This window comes from Chiloscyllium punctatum, chromosome 9, assembly GCF_047496795.1.
Source record: "Chiloscyllium punctatum isolate Juve2018m chromosome 9, sChiPun1.3, whole genome shotgun sequence".
Taxonomy (NCBI): domain Eukaryota; kingdom Metazoa; phylum Chordata; class Chondrichthyes; order Orectolobiformes; family Hemiscylliidae; genus Chiloscyllium; species Chiloscyllium punctatum.
The window spans coordinates 32,660,304-32,675,791 of NC_092747.1; the positions used below are offsets into that span (position 1 = coordinate 32,660,304).

Sequence of the window (15,488 nt, forward strand, 5' to 3'; positions counted from 1 at the left end):
TCAGTGAGTATAATTCTAATTAACCAGGCTCCATCTATTGGCAGAAGGTAGTCAATGCAGGCAGAACTATCTGTATAGGTGGAGGCCAGAGCTTTCATGCAACTCCAGAATGAGTCTGGACAGAGGCGGACACTGGAGACTTTAAATGCAAGAACACAAGGCAGAAGCAGGAAAGAGTGGGTGCGTTTGAGAGCTAGTGAAGAGGCACTGAAAGCAGAAACATTGGACAAAAGGTCTTGACAGCAAACAAGCCACAGAACCGTGTAACTGAAACTCCCGACATCAACTGAGTTAAATTTAAAACGGGACTTACTGTAACAAGTGCCATGCAATGGCAAGCTAAGTTCACCATCACTTTCTCCAAGGCAGTTGAGGCTGGGCAATAAATGTTGTCCCTGCCAATGCCATTCACATTCCATGAACAAGTCAATAAAAACCTTAACCATTTCAGAACAGGAGATTAGCACCACATTTGAAATGAAGTGCCAACTTAATTACACTACTGCAATTTTACAGGCTGAACTGTGATTTTTTAAAATTTTAGCAGTAACGCACCTATATATCCTTTATTTGATGCATCTACAGTTGGCGTTGCAAATTCCTGTAAAGTAAAAAGTAATTTAATTATTTTATTCACACTACTTTACTTTTCCACTGGCCTTAAAACAAGCCTGAATACCAAGCACTTTTAATCCAAGATAGAATAATGCTGCACATTTTCAATGTTCATTATAACATTTCTTTAGTTGGAACAATTTTAAATTTGATAAAATCAGAGGTAGTTTAGTGTTCAGTCATCATTAACGACTATTTCAGCTTCCCGAATCCCAAAATTACAAAGGCCTTTTGCTGTTTTCCATTTCTCTTTTCTTTCCTCTTTGCTAACTGGTGAAACAGTATTACGTCTGCAAAGATCAACATTACTGGGGACGCACTATGGTTCACAGTGCCAAGGACCCAGGTTTGAATCCACCCTTGGGCAGCTGTCTATGCGGAGTTTGCATGTTCTCCCTGTGTCTGCAAGGGTTTCCTCCAGGTGTTCCAGTTTCCTCCAACAGTGCAAATGTGTGCAAGTTAGGTGGATTGGCCATGCTATATTGTCCCATAGCATCCAGGGAAGTGTTGGTTAGGTGTGTTAGCCATGGGAAATACAGGGTTAAAGGGATAGGGTAGGGAGCTGGGTCTGGGGTGGAATGCTGTTTGGAAGGTCAGTATGGACTTGATGGGTTGAATGGCCTGCTTCCACATGTAGAGATTCTATGATTAGAAAACTGAAGCCACTGTTATAAAGATGTTAGGGTGCATACTTTAAGTCTTCCAATGATGAGTTTGCAGTATTTTCAACCTGGAATATAGTCCAGTACAGGATAAAACTCTGTGCAGAAGGCTATCTGCTACAATACAGCAGATTCCTATTTCCTACAGCAAACATCATATGGTCACACTTCAGAGAAATTGGCTAAATCATCCAAAAATAATATACCCATGTCCATTTGGAACTCAGATGGTGAGATTGTCCAAACTAAGTTTTATTATGGAGCCGGACAGTGTTATTGTTTACTCCCAAATATTTCAAAAAAGTGTCACACATGACTAGTTTCAAATGCAATCAGCATAATGCAAATATTGCATTTATTTCACACTCAGAAAGGTCTCACAAAAAGTAATGCACACTCTCTGCACATACTGGGGCATCTCTAGTTCTGAAGGATGACTGGACTTGAAATGTTAACTCTTCTTTCTCTGCACAGATGCTGCCTTATCTGCTGAGTTTCTCCAGCCATTTCTGTTTTTTTTCAAACATTTCCCTTCTATACTTGCTGAGGATGCAGCTATCTGTGTCTTCAAAATGTTCAAGGATTCGAGTTCCACCGTTTGAGGATGGGAGCTCCTAAGTCTCTCGACCCTGAGAGAAAAAAATTCTCATCATCCCTGTCTTCACAGAATCATTCTGGTACAGATCTGACCATTTGGCTCATTATGTCTGCACCTGTCTTAAGTGGGTGACCCCATTTCTTTAAACAATGACCCTGGTTCTAAATTCTCACACGTGAGGAAACATCCATCCTGTCAAGATCTATCAGGATCGTGTATGTGTTCAATCAAGTCACTTCTCAGCAGGGTACCTGACTAAATAATAAATCATATACGCCAAGTTATCTTCGTCTGTTTTCTTCAACCTATGAAACAAATGCTATTTATTAGCTATTAGATAATAATCAACATAATGACTACATAAGAATTTTAAAAACTGAGTAGAATAAAATTGCAAGAAACACAAGATAAAAAGCTGAATGTTGATATCTCACCACTTTAATGCCACAAACAACTGTCGTGTTCCCCAGCTTTACCAGTGCAGAACCATCAGCAGTTGTAATTGAACCTGTAACATCAGACCTGAAGTCAGAAAAGCATAGTTTTAAACAGGTTATTTTTCCTGTTTCAAGACAGATTCCTTTTTCAAAAAATTGTAACGAGTAAACATACAAGCAAATAATGAGCGGTGACTCCACTTTAGAGGACATCAAATAAGTTACATTATTTGTCACATTGTTATAGAATGAGATTCTAACGACAAAGATAGAATCTAAGAGATTTCTATTAGTCTCACCAGTCAGTAGTTAATAAACGCATTGATAAAAATACACACACATAATATTAACTTCCTTGTAACTGTTCACACTTCTCAAAATCATTTCTAAGATCTAAACTAATACCTAGCTTTACTGCATCATTTAACTTTTATAAACGAGTTAAGATGATATAAATTACTAATATGTTCAACTAATTATTGGAGTCCTCATCACTACACATACAACATATGTATTTATAAAGATCTTTTAATGTAGGAAATCTTTAAGGAATGTAGTCAGACTAAAAACGGACAGTAACATTAGATGGGGTGATTAAACACTTGGTCAAAGACATTTCAAGAAAGGGCTTAAGAGAGCAAAAAAAAAGAAGTAATTCTAGAATTTAAAGATTAGGTAGTTGAAGGCACAGCACCCAGTGGCAGGGCAAAGAGATAGGTCAGAGGTGGAATAACATCAAGTTATTGGAGAATCCAAGGCTGAAGGAGATTAAACTGATAGCCTGAAGTAGGATGAAAGAGTAGGTCAAGTATAATGATGAACCTTAAATTTAATCCCCGATTTTCATCTCCAATATATGCCGTGACTGAAGTTGAAATATGTCTACTCTACCTATTTCCCTGATCATAAGAATAAAAAAATTTAAAAAAAAAGAGTAGACAGTCAGAAACTTTTTCCCCGGGTACAACAGAGTGTTACAAGGGGACATAAATTTAAGGTGAAGGGTGGAAGGTACAGCGGAGATGTCAGGGGTAGGTTCTTTACCCAGAGTGTGGTGGGGGCAAGGAATGCTCTGCCCGTGGGTGGTAGAGTCAGAATCATTGGCGACCTTTAAGCGGCATTTGGATAGGTACATGGATGGGTGCTTAATCTAGGATAGAAGTTCGGCACAACATCGTGGGCCGAAGGGCCTGTTCTGTGCTGTATTGTTCTATGTTCTATTTCGCTGAACAGGCAAAGGATATCTTTTACCCTGGCACCAGGGAGGCAACATACAATCCTGGAGTCTCACTAACAGCCACAGAAATGCCTATTTGTGCCCCTCTTCTAATACTACCACTCACCTACACTCAAGACTCCCTACTATCTAACAGATTCAATCCTAGCACTATCTGGCTCCTGCTGTTCCTTTCCGCTGAGAGGCCATTCCCTCCCCTCCATTCCAAGCACTTGTTTCCAGCTCCCACTCACACAAAAGACAAACAGTCAAATAAAGTTAAAAGGGATAAATAAAAGAAACGAACAAAACTGGCCAGATGATTTAAATGCATGGTTTCACAAGCAGAGACATGGACTCCCTGACATTTCCAGGAAAACAGGCAATTAAGGTCACCTTTTCACTTCACTCAGGTACAGGTAATAATATTTCTAACTCAGTTTTTTACTCTTTACACTTCGAAAATCAGGTGACAGAGATTAGGCAACAACATGCTGTGTCATCAACAGAAATTCTCTCCTCCTGGTGTGCTGGACTGAAGGGTTTCCATGCTATACATCTCTATGATTCTATGGCTCAAAAACCACAGATCAAAAGAACAACTTCAACTCTGGTCTTGCCCTGATATACTGACTATCTTTTCTGAGGCGCCTCAATTGCCATTCAAAATCTGTCATCTGCTGGACTACAGAGTCTCTCCCAGACTTGCCAGAACCAATTCCCAGGTACTAATCTTGTTAATAGCCAACATCTCTTATATACTTAACACAACGTTGTTCTGGTTCACCAGTGAGCCTCCTCTAGACAACTTTCAACGGCAGTATATCTTTCCTAGGTAAAGAAAATTCTATAATCAACAGGAAAAATGGTTATATAGAACAACTGCAGAATTCCAAACTGCCGGGAGATCAAGGTGTTCACAAAAGGTTCCTAAGCAGGTACAGCAAGTAAGGTAGCTAATGGAATCCTATCCTTTATTATGAGAGAAATTCTATATAAATGTAAGGATATTTTGCTTCAGTTATACAAGGTATTGGTGAGACCACGTTCAAATACAATGTGCAGCTTTGGTCATCTTATTTAAGGAAGGATATAAAATCATTGGAGTTGATTTAGAGGAAGTTTACCATATCAATACCTGGAATGAACAGATTATCTTATAAGGGATAGATTAGACAGGCTGGGCTTATTCCCACTGGAATTCAGAAGAGAGGTGGCATGATTAATGTCTATACTAGCTGGAATGGTCTCGATAAGATGAAGGAGGAAAGGATGCTTTCTCTTGCCAGAATTAAGGAGCATTGTTTTAAAAATTAAGGGTCGCTCTTTTGGGACAAAATTAAAAAGTTTTCCCTCATTCTGAATTCTCTCTCTCAGAAGGTGGAGGTCTCTCTCTCTCAGAAGGTGGAGGTGGAAAGATTCTTGTTAGACAAAGGAGTCAAGGGGTATTGAGGGAAGATGCAAATGTGGAATTCAAAACAAACAGATCAGCCACAAATTTTATTGAATACTGGAACAGGCTTGGGGATTGAATAGTTTACTGTACTTCTGTTCCTCATTCATACGTTCATAAACATTTTCAATCAGTTTCAGAACTGGAATTAATGTATTGAAGAAGCTCGAAGAAAAATACCTTGAACAAAAGAAATGATATATTATCTTCAGCGATCTCACCAAGACATTCGTGACAACAAGAGAGACCTATTTAAGCTGTTGGAGAAAGTTGGATGCCTGAAGTTGTTCAATGTGATCTCTTCATTCCATGATGACATAATGGGTAAGTTACAGCAGGGCAATACAATGGGTAAGCTACAGCAGAGCAATAGTATCGGTACCCACTGAGATGCAGTGGGCTCAAAGAGAGTTGTTTGCTGACACTGACATTCTTTTGCATATTTTTCTTTTTGCTGCTTTCATTTATCTTTAGATCCTGTATAGAGGTTCTCTACTTATATATCAGAACAGGCTGAGATCCAAGACAAAAATGAATTAGGTTCACATCAAACAATAGAATTGCTCTGTGTTGATAATGCTAACATTCCATTCTGAGAAATATCTGCAGTAGCAAAGGATAGAAGGTCAGGAAGTCAAATGTTAAAGTGCATGTTAATGTCACACTGCCAAACTATCAGCACTAACAATGTGATTTTGGAGGTTGTTAATAGTGTCAAGTATTAGGTTCCATAATTACTAGCCATCAGTTTCTTGATGCTAAAATCAACACATGCATTACAAAAGCTTCAATGGTTTTATCCAAACTGAGTAAGAGTGCATAAAACAACATTAACCTGACTAAGAACACCAAAATACAAGTCACGATCAGCTGTCCCTAGTAGCCACACACACGATAAGGACCACAAATTTGACTGGGACAACACAATGATCACAGGTCAAGCCAAACATAAGACAGCCAGGGGATTTCTAGAAGCATGGCACATCCACGGACTCCATCAACAAACACCTAGACCTAGATCCAATAGACCAGCCACTACAATAAACTACTGGAACCAGCAACTGGAAGCAGCTGGAACAGAAGCAAATAAATTCCGGAAGACATAGTACAGCAGCACTTCACAGGAGGCTCCAATGCATTGAATGTGTCTCCTAGACAGGGGACGAAACGTCTGCAAATCAACTTCCCAGCTCGACGAACATACCCACATCCACAGCAACCAGCACGGAAGCCTTACATAAACCTTGAACTTACTCATCACCCTTATGCCCTTTGGTCTCATTGGATAAATGACTGCCACTTTCCTAAAGGCAGTACTGGCTACATGATCATGACCTTTTGGTGTCCATATCTCTACAAGGTCATCGGTGAGATATGGCAGACATTGACACTGACAACTGGACAGTCCTCGAAGCCATAATCTCTGCAGTTAATTCTTTGGAAAGGCAGTGAAAGAGATAAGCAGAAATGGAAAGCTGAGCTGGCTGTGAAGAGTTCCAAACAAAACAGGGTCCAGAAAAGTCCAATGTTCTCCTCTGTGGTAAATACAGTAGAGACTACCATGCTAAATTACTTTAAAACATTTTCATTTTAGAGAAATTGCTTTAAGTGGTCATTAAGGGTTGCAAAGTTATTAAATCTGAACTTTACAAATGGAAGCACTTGATTAACTGTTCAATTCTCACCTATGTTGAGAGTTGTTGTTCTGAATTCTCCCAGCTCCCTTCCATCAGGTCGACAATTTTCTTTCTAAAACACACAAGGATATCAAATAAAAGGTTTTCGCATCACGGTACAAAGGTACAGTTAGCTTCACTGTAGGATCATTCCATATTTCCAACAACATTTTATCTCAAAAATTCACAAAGTATAAATCTCACAAAAGTAAGTTTCCCAGAGATGAGAAATAGCCTACCAGAAATTTCCTGTAGTATTCCAAAGGCTCTACCATTCTAAAAAAAAAGGAAAAGGAATACAATGCAATATTACATTGCATCATACATGATTAAAAATATTAGAAAGACAATTTGCACAACACTTTCACACCATCAACAGCTCTCTCTTCCCCACCCATTCCATCTCTCCCCCGTCCCTTGCCCTGCCTCTCACTGCCCCCACTCCCACAGCCTCTGCCTCTCACTCCCTCTCCCCCCCCTTCCCCCCACCCCCACTCCCTCTCCCCCCCTTCCCCCCACCCTCACTCCCTCTCCCCCCCTTCCCCCCACCCTCACCCCCTCCCTCTCCCCCCTTCCCCCCACCCTCACTCCCTCCCTCCCTCTCCCCCCCTTCCCCCCACCCTCACTCCCTCCCTCTCCCCCCCTTCCCGCCACCCTCACTCCCTCCCTCTCCCCCCCTTCCCCCCACCCTCACTCCCTCCCTCTCCCCCCTTCCCCCCACCCTCACTCCCTCCCTTCCCCCCACCCTCACTCCCTCCCTCTCCCCCCCTTCCCCCCACCCTCCCTCTCCCCCCCTTCCCCCCACCCTCCCTCTCCCCCTTCCCCCCACCCTCCCTCTCCCCCCCTTCCCCCCACCCTCCCTCTCCCCCTTCCCCCCACCCTCACTCCCTCCCTTCCCCCCACCCTCACTCCCTCTCCCCCCCTTCCCCCCACCCTCACTCCCTCTCCCCCCCTTCCCCCCACCCTCACTCCCTCCTACTCCCCCCCTTCCCCCCACCCTCACTCCCTCCCTCTCCCCCCTTCCCCCCACCCTCACTCCCTCCCTTCCCCCCACCCTCACTCCCTCCCTCTCCCCCCCTTCCCCCCACCCTCCCTCTCCCCCTTCCCCCCACCCTCCCTCTCCCCCCCTTCCCCCCACCCTCCCTCTCCCCCTTCCCCCCACCCTCACTCCCTCCCTTCCCCCCACCCTCACTCCCTCTCCCCCCCTTCCCCCCACCCTCACTCCCTCCCTCTCCCCCCCTTCCCCCCACCCTCACTCCCTCCTACTCCCCCCCTTCCCCCCACCCTCACTCCCTCCTACTCCCCCCCTTCCCCCCACCCTCACTCCCTCCTACTCCCCCCCCTTCCCCCCACCCTCACTCCCTCCTTCTCCCCCCTTCCCCTCACCCTCACTCCCCCTTCCCCCCACCCTCACTCCCTCCCTCTCCCCCCCTTCCCCCCACCCTCCCTCTCACCCCCCTACCCCCCACCCTCCCTCTCCCCCCCCTTCCGCCCACCCTCACTCCCTCCTCTCCCCCCCTTCCCCCCCACCCTCACTCTCCCCCCCCTTCCCCCCACCCTCACTCCCTCACTCTCCCCCCCTTCCCCCCACCCTCACTCCCTCACTCTCCCCCCCTTCCCCCCACCCTCACTCCCTCACTCTCCCCCCCTTCCCCCCCACCCTCACTCCCTCACTCTCCCCCCCTTCCCCCCACCCTCACTCCCTCACTCTCCCCCCTTCCCCCCACCCTCACTCCCTCACCTCCCCCCCTTCCCCCCACCCACACTCCCTCACTCTCCCCCCCTTCCCCCCACCCTCACTCCCTCCCTCTCCCCCCCTTCCCCCCACCCTCACTCCCTCCCTCTCCCCCCCCTTCCCCCCACCCTCACTCCCTCCCTCTCCCCCCCTTCCCCCCACCCTCACTCCCTCCCTCTCCCCCCCCTTCCCCCCACCCTCACTCCCTCCCTCTCCCCCCCTTCCCCCCACCCTCACTCCCTCCCTCTCCCCCCCTTCCCCCCACCCTCACTCCCTCCTCTCCCCCCCCTTCCCCCCACCCTCACTCCCTCCTCTCCCCCCCCTTCCCCCCACCCTCACTCCCTCCTTCTCCCCCCCCTTCCCCCCACCCTCACTCCCTCCTTCTCCCCCCCCTTCCCCCCACCCTCACTCCCTCCTTCTCCCCCCCCTTCCCCCCACCCTCACTCCCTCCTTCTCCCCCCCCTTCCCCCCACCCTCACTCCCTCCTTCTCCCCCCCCTTCCCCCCACCCTCACTCCCTCCCTCTCCCCCCCCTTCCCCCCACCCTCACTCCCTCCCTCTCCCCCCTTCCCCCCACCCTCACTCCCTCCCTCTCCCCCCTTCCCCCCACCCTCATTCCCTCCCTCTCCCCCCTTCCCCCCACCCTCATTCCCTCCTTCTCCCCCCCTTCCCCCCACCCTCATTCCCTCTCCTCCCCTTCCCCCCCCCCTCACTCCCTCTCTCCCCCCCCTCACTCCCTCTCTCTCCCCCCCCCTCACTCTCTCTCTCCCCCCCCTCACTCCCTCTCTCCCCCCCTCACTCCCTCTCTCCCCCCCCCTCACTCCCTCTCTCCCCCCCTCACTCCCTCTCTCCCCCCCCCTCACTCCCTCTCTCCCCCCCCCTCACTCCCTCTCTCCCCCCCCCTCACTCCCTCTCTCCCCCCTCACTCCCTCTCTCCCCCCCCCTCACTCCCTCTCTCCCCCCCCTCACTCCCTCTCTCCCCCCTCACTCCCTCTCTCCCTCTCCCCTTCTTCTCCCCCCACTTCCCCCCTCACTCCCCCCCTCACTCCCTCTCTCCCCCCCCACTCCCTCTCTCCCCCCCCACTCCCTCTCTCCCCTCCTCACTCCCCCTCTCCCCCCCCTCACTCCCCCTCTCCCCCGCCTCACTCCCCCTCTCCCCCCCCTCACTCCCCCTCTCCCCCCCCCTCACTCCCCCTCTCCCCCCCCTCACTCCCTCTCTGCCCCCCCCCTCACTCCCTCCCCTCACTCCCCCCCTCACTCCCTCTCCCCCCCTCTCTCCCCCCCCTCACTCCCCCCCTCACTCCCTCCCTCACTCCCTCTCCCCCCCCTCTCTCCCCCCCTCACTCCCTCTCCCCCCCCTCTCACTCCCCCCCTCACTCCCTCTCTCCCCCTCCCCCCCCCTCTCTCCCCCCCCTCACTCCCTCTCTCCCCCCCCCTCACTCCCCCCCCTCACTCCCTCTCTCCCCCCCCCTCACTCCCCCCCCCACTCCCTCTCCCCCCCCTCACTCCACCCCCTCACTCCCTCTCCCCCCTCACTCCACCCCCTCACTCCCTCTCCCCCCTCACTCCACCCCCTCACTCCCTCTCCCCCCTCACTCCACCCCCTCACTCCCTCTCCCCCCTCACTCCCTCACTCCCCCCCCTCACTCCCCCCCCTCACTCCCCCCCCTCACTCCCTCTCCCCCCTCACTCCCCCTCTCCCCCCCCTCACTCCACCCCCTCACTCCCTCACTCCCCCCCTCACTCCCCCTCTCCCCCCCTCACTCCCCCTCTCCCCCCCCCCCTTGCTCCCCCCCCTCACTCCCTCTCTCCCCCCCCCTTGCTGCCCCCCCTCACTCCCTCTCTCTCCCCCCCTCACTCCCCCTCTCCCCCCCCCCTCACTCCCTCTCCCCCCCCCCTCACTCCCCCCCTCCTCACTCCCCTCTCCCCCCCCCCTCACTCCCCCCCTCCTCACTCCCTCTCCCCCCCCTCACTCCCCCTCTCCCCCCCCCTCACTCCCTCTCCCCCCCCCCTCACTCCCTCTCCCCCCCCCCCTCACTCCCTCTCCCCCCCCCTCACTCCCCCCCCTCCTCACTCCCTCTCCCCCCCCTCACTCCCTCTCCCCCCCCTCACTCCCCCCCTCACTCCCTCTCCCCCCCCCTCACTCCCCCCCTCCTCACTCCCTCTCCCCCCCCTCACACCCCCCCCTCACTCCCTCTCTCCCCCCCCTCACTCCCCCCCTCACTCCCTCTCTCCCCCCCTCACTCCCCCCCTCACTCCCTCTCTCCCCCCCCCTCACTCCCCCCCCTCACTCCCTCTCTCCCCCCCCTCACTCCCCCCCCCCTCACTCCCTCTCTCCCCCCCTCACTCCCCCCTCACTCCACCCCCAACTCCCTCTCCCCCCCCTCACCCTCACCCCCCCCCTCACTCCCTCTCTCCCCCCCCACACCCCTCTCTCCCCCCCCCACTCACTCCCTCTCTCCCCCCCCTCACTCCCCTCTCTCCCCCCCCACCACTCACTCCCCCCCCTCACTCCCCCCCTCACTCCCTCTCTCCCCCCCACCCTCCCACTCTCCCCCCCCTCACTCCCTCTCTCCCCCCCTCACTCCCTCTCTCCCCCCCTCACCCCCCCCACCCACTCCCCCCCCCACCCCTCACTCCCCCCCTCACCCCCTCACTCCCCCCCTCACTCCCTCACCCCCCCCTCACTCCCTCTCCCCCCTCCTCTCCCTCTCCCCCCTCCCACCCTCTCTCCCCCCCCTCACTCCCTCTCTCCCCCCCCCATCACTCCCTCACTCCCCCCCTCACTCCCCCCCCTCACACCCTCTCCCCCCCCCCCTCTCCCCCCCCTCACTCCCTCTCTCCCCCCCCTCACTCCCTCTCCCCCCCCTCACTCCCCCCCCTCACTCCCACTCTCCCCCCCCCCTCACTCCCTCTCTCCCCCCCTCTCTCCCCCCCCTCACTCCCTCTCTCCCCCCCTCTCTCCCCCCCCTCACTCCCTCTCTCCCCCCCCTCTCCCCCCCCTCACTCCCTCTCTCCCCCCCCTCACTCCCTCTCTCCCCCCCTCTCTCCCCCCCCTCACTCCCTCTCTCCCCCCCCTCTCTCCCCCCCCGCACCCCCTCTCTCCCCCTCTCCCCCCCCTCAGTCCCCCTCACCCCTCTCTCCCCCTCTCCCCCCCCTCACTCCCCCTCCCCCCCTCACTCCCCCCACTCCCCCCCCACTCCCCCCTCCCCCCCTCCCCCCCCTCACTCCCCCCCTCCCCCCCCTCTCCCCCCCCCCTCCCTCCCCCTCACTCCCCCCCTCCCTCCCCCTCACTCCCCCCCTCCCTCCCCCTCTCCCCCCCTCCCTCCCCCTCCCTCCCCCTCTCCCCCCCTCCCTCCCCCTCTCCCCCCCTCCCTCCCCCTCTCACTCCCTCCCTCCCTCCCCCTCACTCCCCCCCTCCCTCCCCCTCTCCCCCCCTCCCTCCCCCTCCCTCCCCCCTCTCCCCCCCTCCCTCCCCCTCTCCCCCCCTCCCTCCCCTCTCCCCCCCTCCCTCCCCCCTCCCCTCTCACTCCCCCCTCCCTCCCCCCTCTCACTCCCTCCCCTCCCCCCTCTCACTCCCTCTCCCTCCCCCTCTCCCCCCCCTCACTCCCCCTCCCCCCCCACTCCCCCTCCCCCCCCTCACTCCCCCTCTCCCCCCCCCACTCCCCCTCCCCCCCCCTCACTCCCCCTCCCCCCCCCTCACTCCCCCCCTCCCTCCCCCTCCCCCCCCCTCACTCCCCCCCTCCCTCCCCCTCTCCCCCCCTCCCTCCCCCTCTCCCCCCCTCCCTCCCCCTCTCCCCCCCTCCCTCCCCCTCACTCCCCCCCTCCCTCCCCCTCACTCCCCCCCTCCCTCCCCCTCTCCCCCCCTCCCTCCCCCTCCCTCCCCCTCTCCCCCCCCTCCCTCCCCCTCTCACTCCCTCCCTCCCCCTCTCACTCCCTCCCTCCCCCTCTCACTCCCTCTCCCTCCCTCCCTCCCCCTCTCACTCCCTCTCCCTCCCCCTCTCACTCCCTCTCCCTCCCCCTCTCACTCCCTCTCCCCCCCTCACTCCCTCTCCCCCCCCTCACTCCCTCTCCCTCTCTCACTCCCTCTCCCCTTCTTCTCCCCTCACTCCCCCCCCCCACTCCCTCTCCCCCCCTCACTCCCCCTCCCTCCCCCCCCCCTCACTCCCCCCTCTCCCCCCCTCACTCCCCCTCTCCCCCTCTCCCCCCCTCACTCCCCCTCTCCCCCCCTCACTCCCCCCCCACTCCTCCTCTCCCCCCCTCACTCCTCCTCTCCCCCCCTCACTCCCTCTCCCCCCCTCACTCCCCCCCCTCACTCTCCCTCCCCCTCTCCCTCCCTCTCCCCCCCTCACTCCCTCTCCCCCCCTCACTCCCTCTCCCTCCCTCACTCCCTCTCCCTCCCTCACTCCCTCTCCCCCCTCACTCCCTCTCCCTCCCTCACTCCCTCTCCCTCCCTCTCCCTCCCTCTCCCCCTCTCCCTCCCTCTCCCCCTCTCCCTCCCTCTCCCCCTCTCCCTCCCTCTCCCCTTCTTCTCCCCTCACTCCCCCCCCACTCCCACTCCCCTCCCTCCCCCCCCACTCCCACTCCCCTCCCTCACTCCCTCTCCCCCCACTCCCACTCCCCTCCCTCACTCCCTCTCCCCTCCCTCACTCCCTCCACTCCCTCACTCCCTCCCCCCCCACTCCCACTCCCCTCCCTCACTCCCTCTCCCCTCCCTCACTCCCTCCCCTCCCTCACTCCCTCCCCTTCCCCCCCTCACTCCCTCCCCTTCCCCCCCTCACTCCCTCCCCTTCCCCCCTCACTCCCTCTGCCTCTGACACACTTGAATCCAGCCGCCATCCTTCTCCTTCTTTCCGAACCATGTGAACGTGGGATATGGATTCGCAGATTCCTCAAAGAGACCGGAATATTTACGAGTGTTCTTCCTTCATTGAATTGCGCTGCTTTTGTTTTTTCCTTCTTGTCCTGCAATCCCCGCGTTGTCGACGACCAGTCCGCGTGGTAAGCTTTATTTTATTTTTATTTTACAGTGTTGAATGTGCTGAAGGGAAATGGAAACCATGTGGCTGGTTGGTCCAGGCACGATGATTGACAACTGCAGTCTGCAGCCTCCGAAAGCAATATTTTGCAACGCCTTTCAACCAGGCTGCATATATATTATTGTATTTATTAAAAATACTGCACATCTAATATGATTAAATTAAACACTGTATTCTTCCTAAAGTTTATGGTGAGAAAAGGTCCGTTTTAACACCATAGGAGCAGAAAATAAGCCATTTGGCCCTTCGAGTTTGTATCCCAACTAAATCACAATTAAATAACACCATAATATTTAAAGAATTGGATGTAAGACAATTTATGAAGAATTTTCCAACTGTAGTCCTTAATTGCACTGAAATGGCAACAAATAATGCTGATAACAATAGATTATCTGTCATTAAACTAAGTAGAGCATTTTAAAAAAAAAGATGTCAGGACAAAATAACATTACAGCATTTGACTGTTGTAAACAGAACAGAATGCACCAACTATTGAGATCATAACTAGCACAAATCATCTCAGTCCCAAGATATCTCTGCAGGAGTTCTTCAGGATGGTGTCCTAGGCCCAACTATGCGCATCAGCCATGATTGAATGGCGGAGTGGACTCGATGGGCCGAATGGCCTTACTTCCACTCCTATGTCTTATGGTCTTATGGTCTAGGCCCAACTATCTTTAGCTGCTTTGTCAAATACCTTTCCTCCCATCTCTGGTCAAAGTGGAGTTGCCCCTGATGATTGCATGATCTTCATTTGTGAGAATCAGACATGAATTCAATTGAACTAGGTTTATTGTCACATATACTCACATGATTACAGTGAAAAGTTTACAAGTCATCACTTACAGCACTATCTTAGGTACAAAAGTACCTAGGTACAGATTCTTAGGTACAAACCAGAAAAATAAAGAAAACAAGGTAAAGAGTTAACATTGCAGTCCTTCTTACTAAAAAGTGGAAAAACAAAGAAACACAGTTAACAGTTCAACAGCACAGTTCCTAAGTGCCTGGTCATGCTGGACTTGCACTCCTCACAAAGGCTCAACATTCCCCCTCACCCCATTGCCACCCTGGACTCATGAATCCCACTCTTCCCACTGGCCACCCCAGATAGCTTGCTCCCACTCTCACCGCCACCCACCTCAAGCTGCCTGCTCCCACTATATCCACACACATGACCTGAACAACGTTCTAGCTTAGGCTTCATCCTTCTCTGAGGTGGATGTTGCAGATACTTTTGATGGAACTTTCGTGAATTGTCGCAGTGCATCATGTAAACGCTACTGCCAATATGTGACAGTGATGGAAGAATTGTCTGTTTAAAGCAATGAACAAGTGAAAAATGTGTAAAGCAATACCATTCCACATATCTAACAAACATTCCACATATCTAACTCTGATAGAGGGAAAAATGTATTGTCATTGCATTGTTGTTTGAAGTGCTAACCAAATGTGCTGGTGTTGCTGTTATTGAATCCCCCAAAATTATTTGGACGTATTGACCAGAAACTGAACTCTATATATTTTGCTACAAGAGCAGATCAGAAACTTGGAATTCTGCAATTACTTACTTGTTAAATCCTCAAGGCCAGTCCACCATCTGCTGAGCTCAGGTCAAGAGTATGAAGGAATATTCTCGATGTTTCCTTCACTGTTGCTGGGATAAAATCCTGAAAGTCCTTCAATAATGTCATTGTGGATGTACTGACAACAAATGGATTGCAACAGTTTAAGATAACAACTCAGCACCATCTTTTCAAGGGTAATTCAAGATAGGCAATAAATGCTGGACTTGTTGGTGAAACCTACATGAATGGACAAATGAAAACAGTATAAAGCAATACCCTTCATGAACAAACATTCCACACATCCGATTCTTACAGAGTGAAAAATGCATTGTTATTACATTGTGTTTGAGGGAATAACTTTGGCATTAACATGTGGAGATTTCTACTTTTCTGAATCACGCCTTGGCGTCTTTTATGTTAATTTGAGAGAACAGTTAAGACCAGTGGAGCAGTTGTTCAAAGTCTCAACTAAGCAGGAGGGTGTCCCTGA

General features: G+C 52.8%; 1 protein-coding gene across 1 annotated transcript in view; it reads right to left on the reverse strand.

Moving 5' to 3' along the window:
* Positions 1–13,339, reverse strand: part of exosc8 (exosome component 8) — a 30,261-nt gene extending 16,922 nt beyond the window's left edge. Inside the window, exons 1-5 of the mRNA XM_072577197.1 lie at positions 13,214–13,339; positions 6,897–6,933; positions 6,667–6,730; positions 2,310–2,383; positions 556–601 (exon numbers count right to left, since the gene is read on the reverse strand). Of these exons, the coding sequence (XP_072433298.1) occupies positions 556–601; positions 2,310–2,383; positions 6,667–6,730; positions 6,897–6,933; positions 13,214–13,230 (238 nt within the window). The 5' untranslated portion in view covers positions 13,231–13,339. The remainder of the gene's footprint in view (positions 1–555; positions 602–2,309; positions 2,384–6,666; positions 6,731–6,896; positions 6,934–13,213) is intronic.
* Between the last annotated feature and the right edge of the window lie 2,149 nt (positions 13,340–15,488).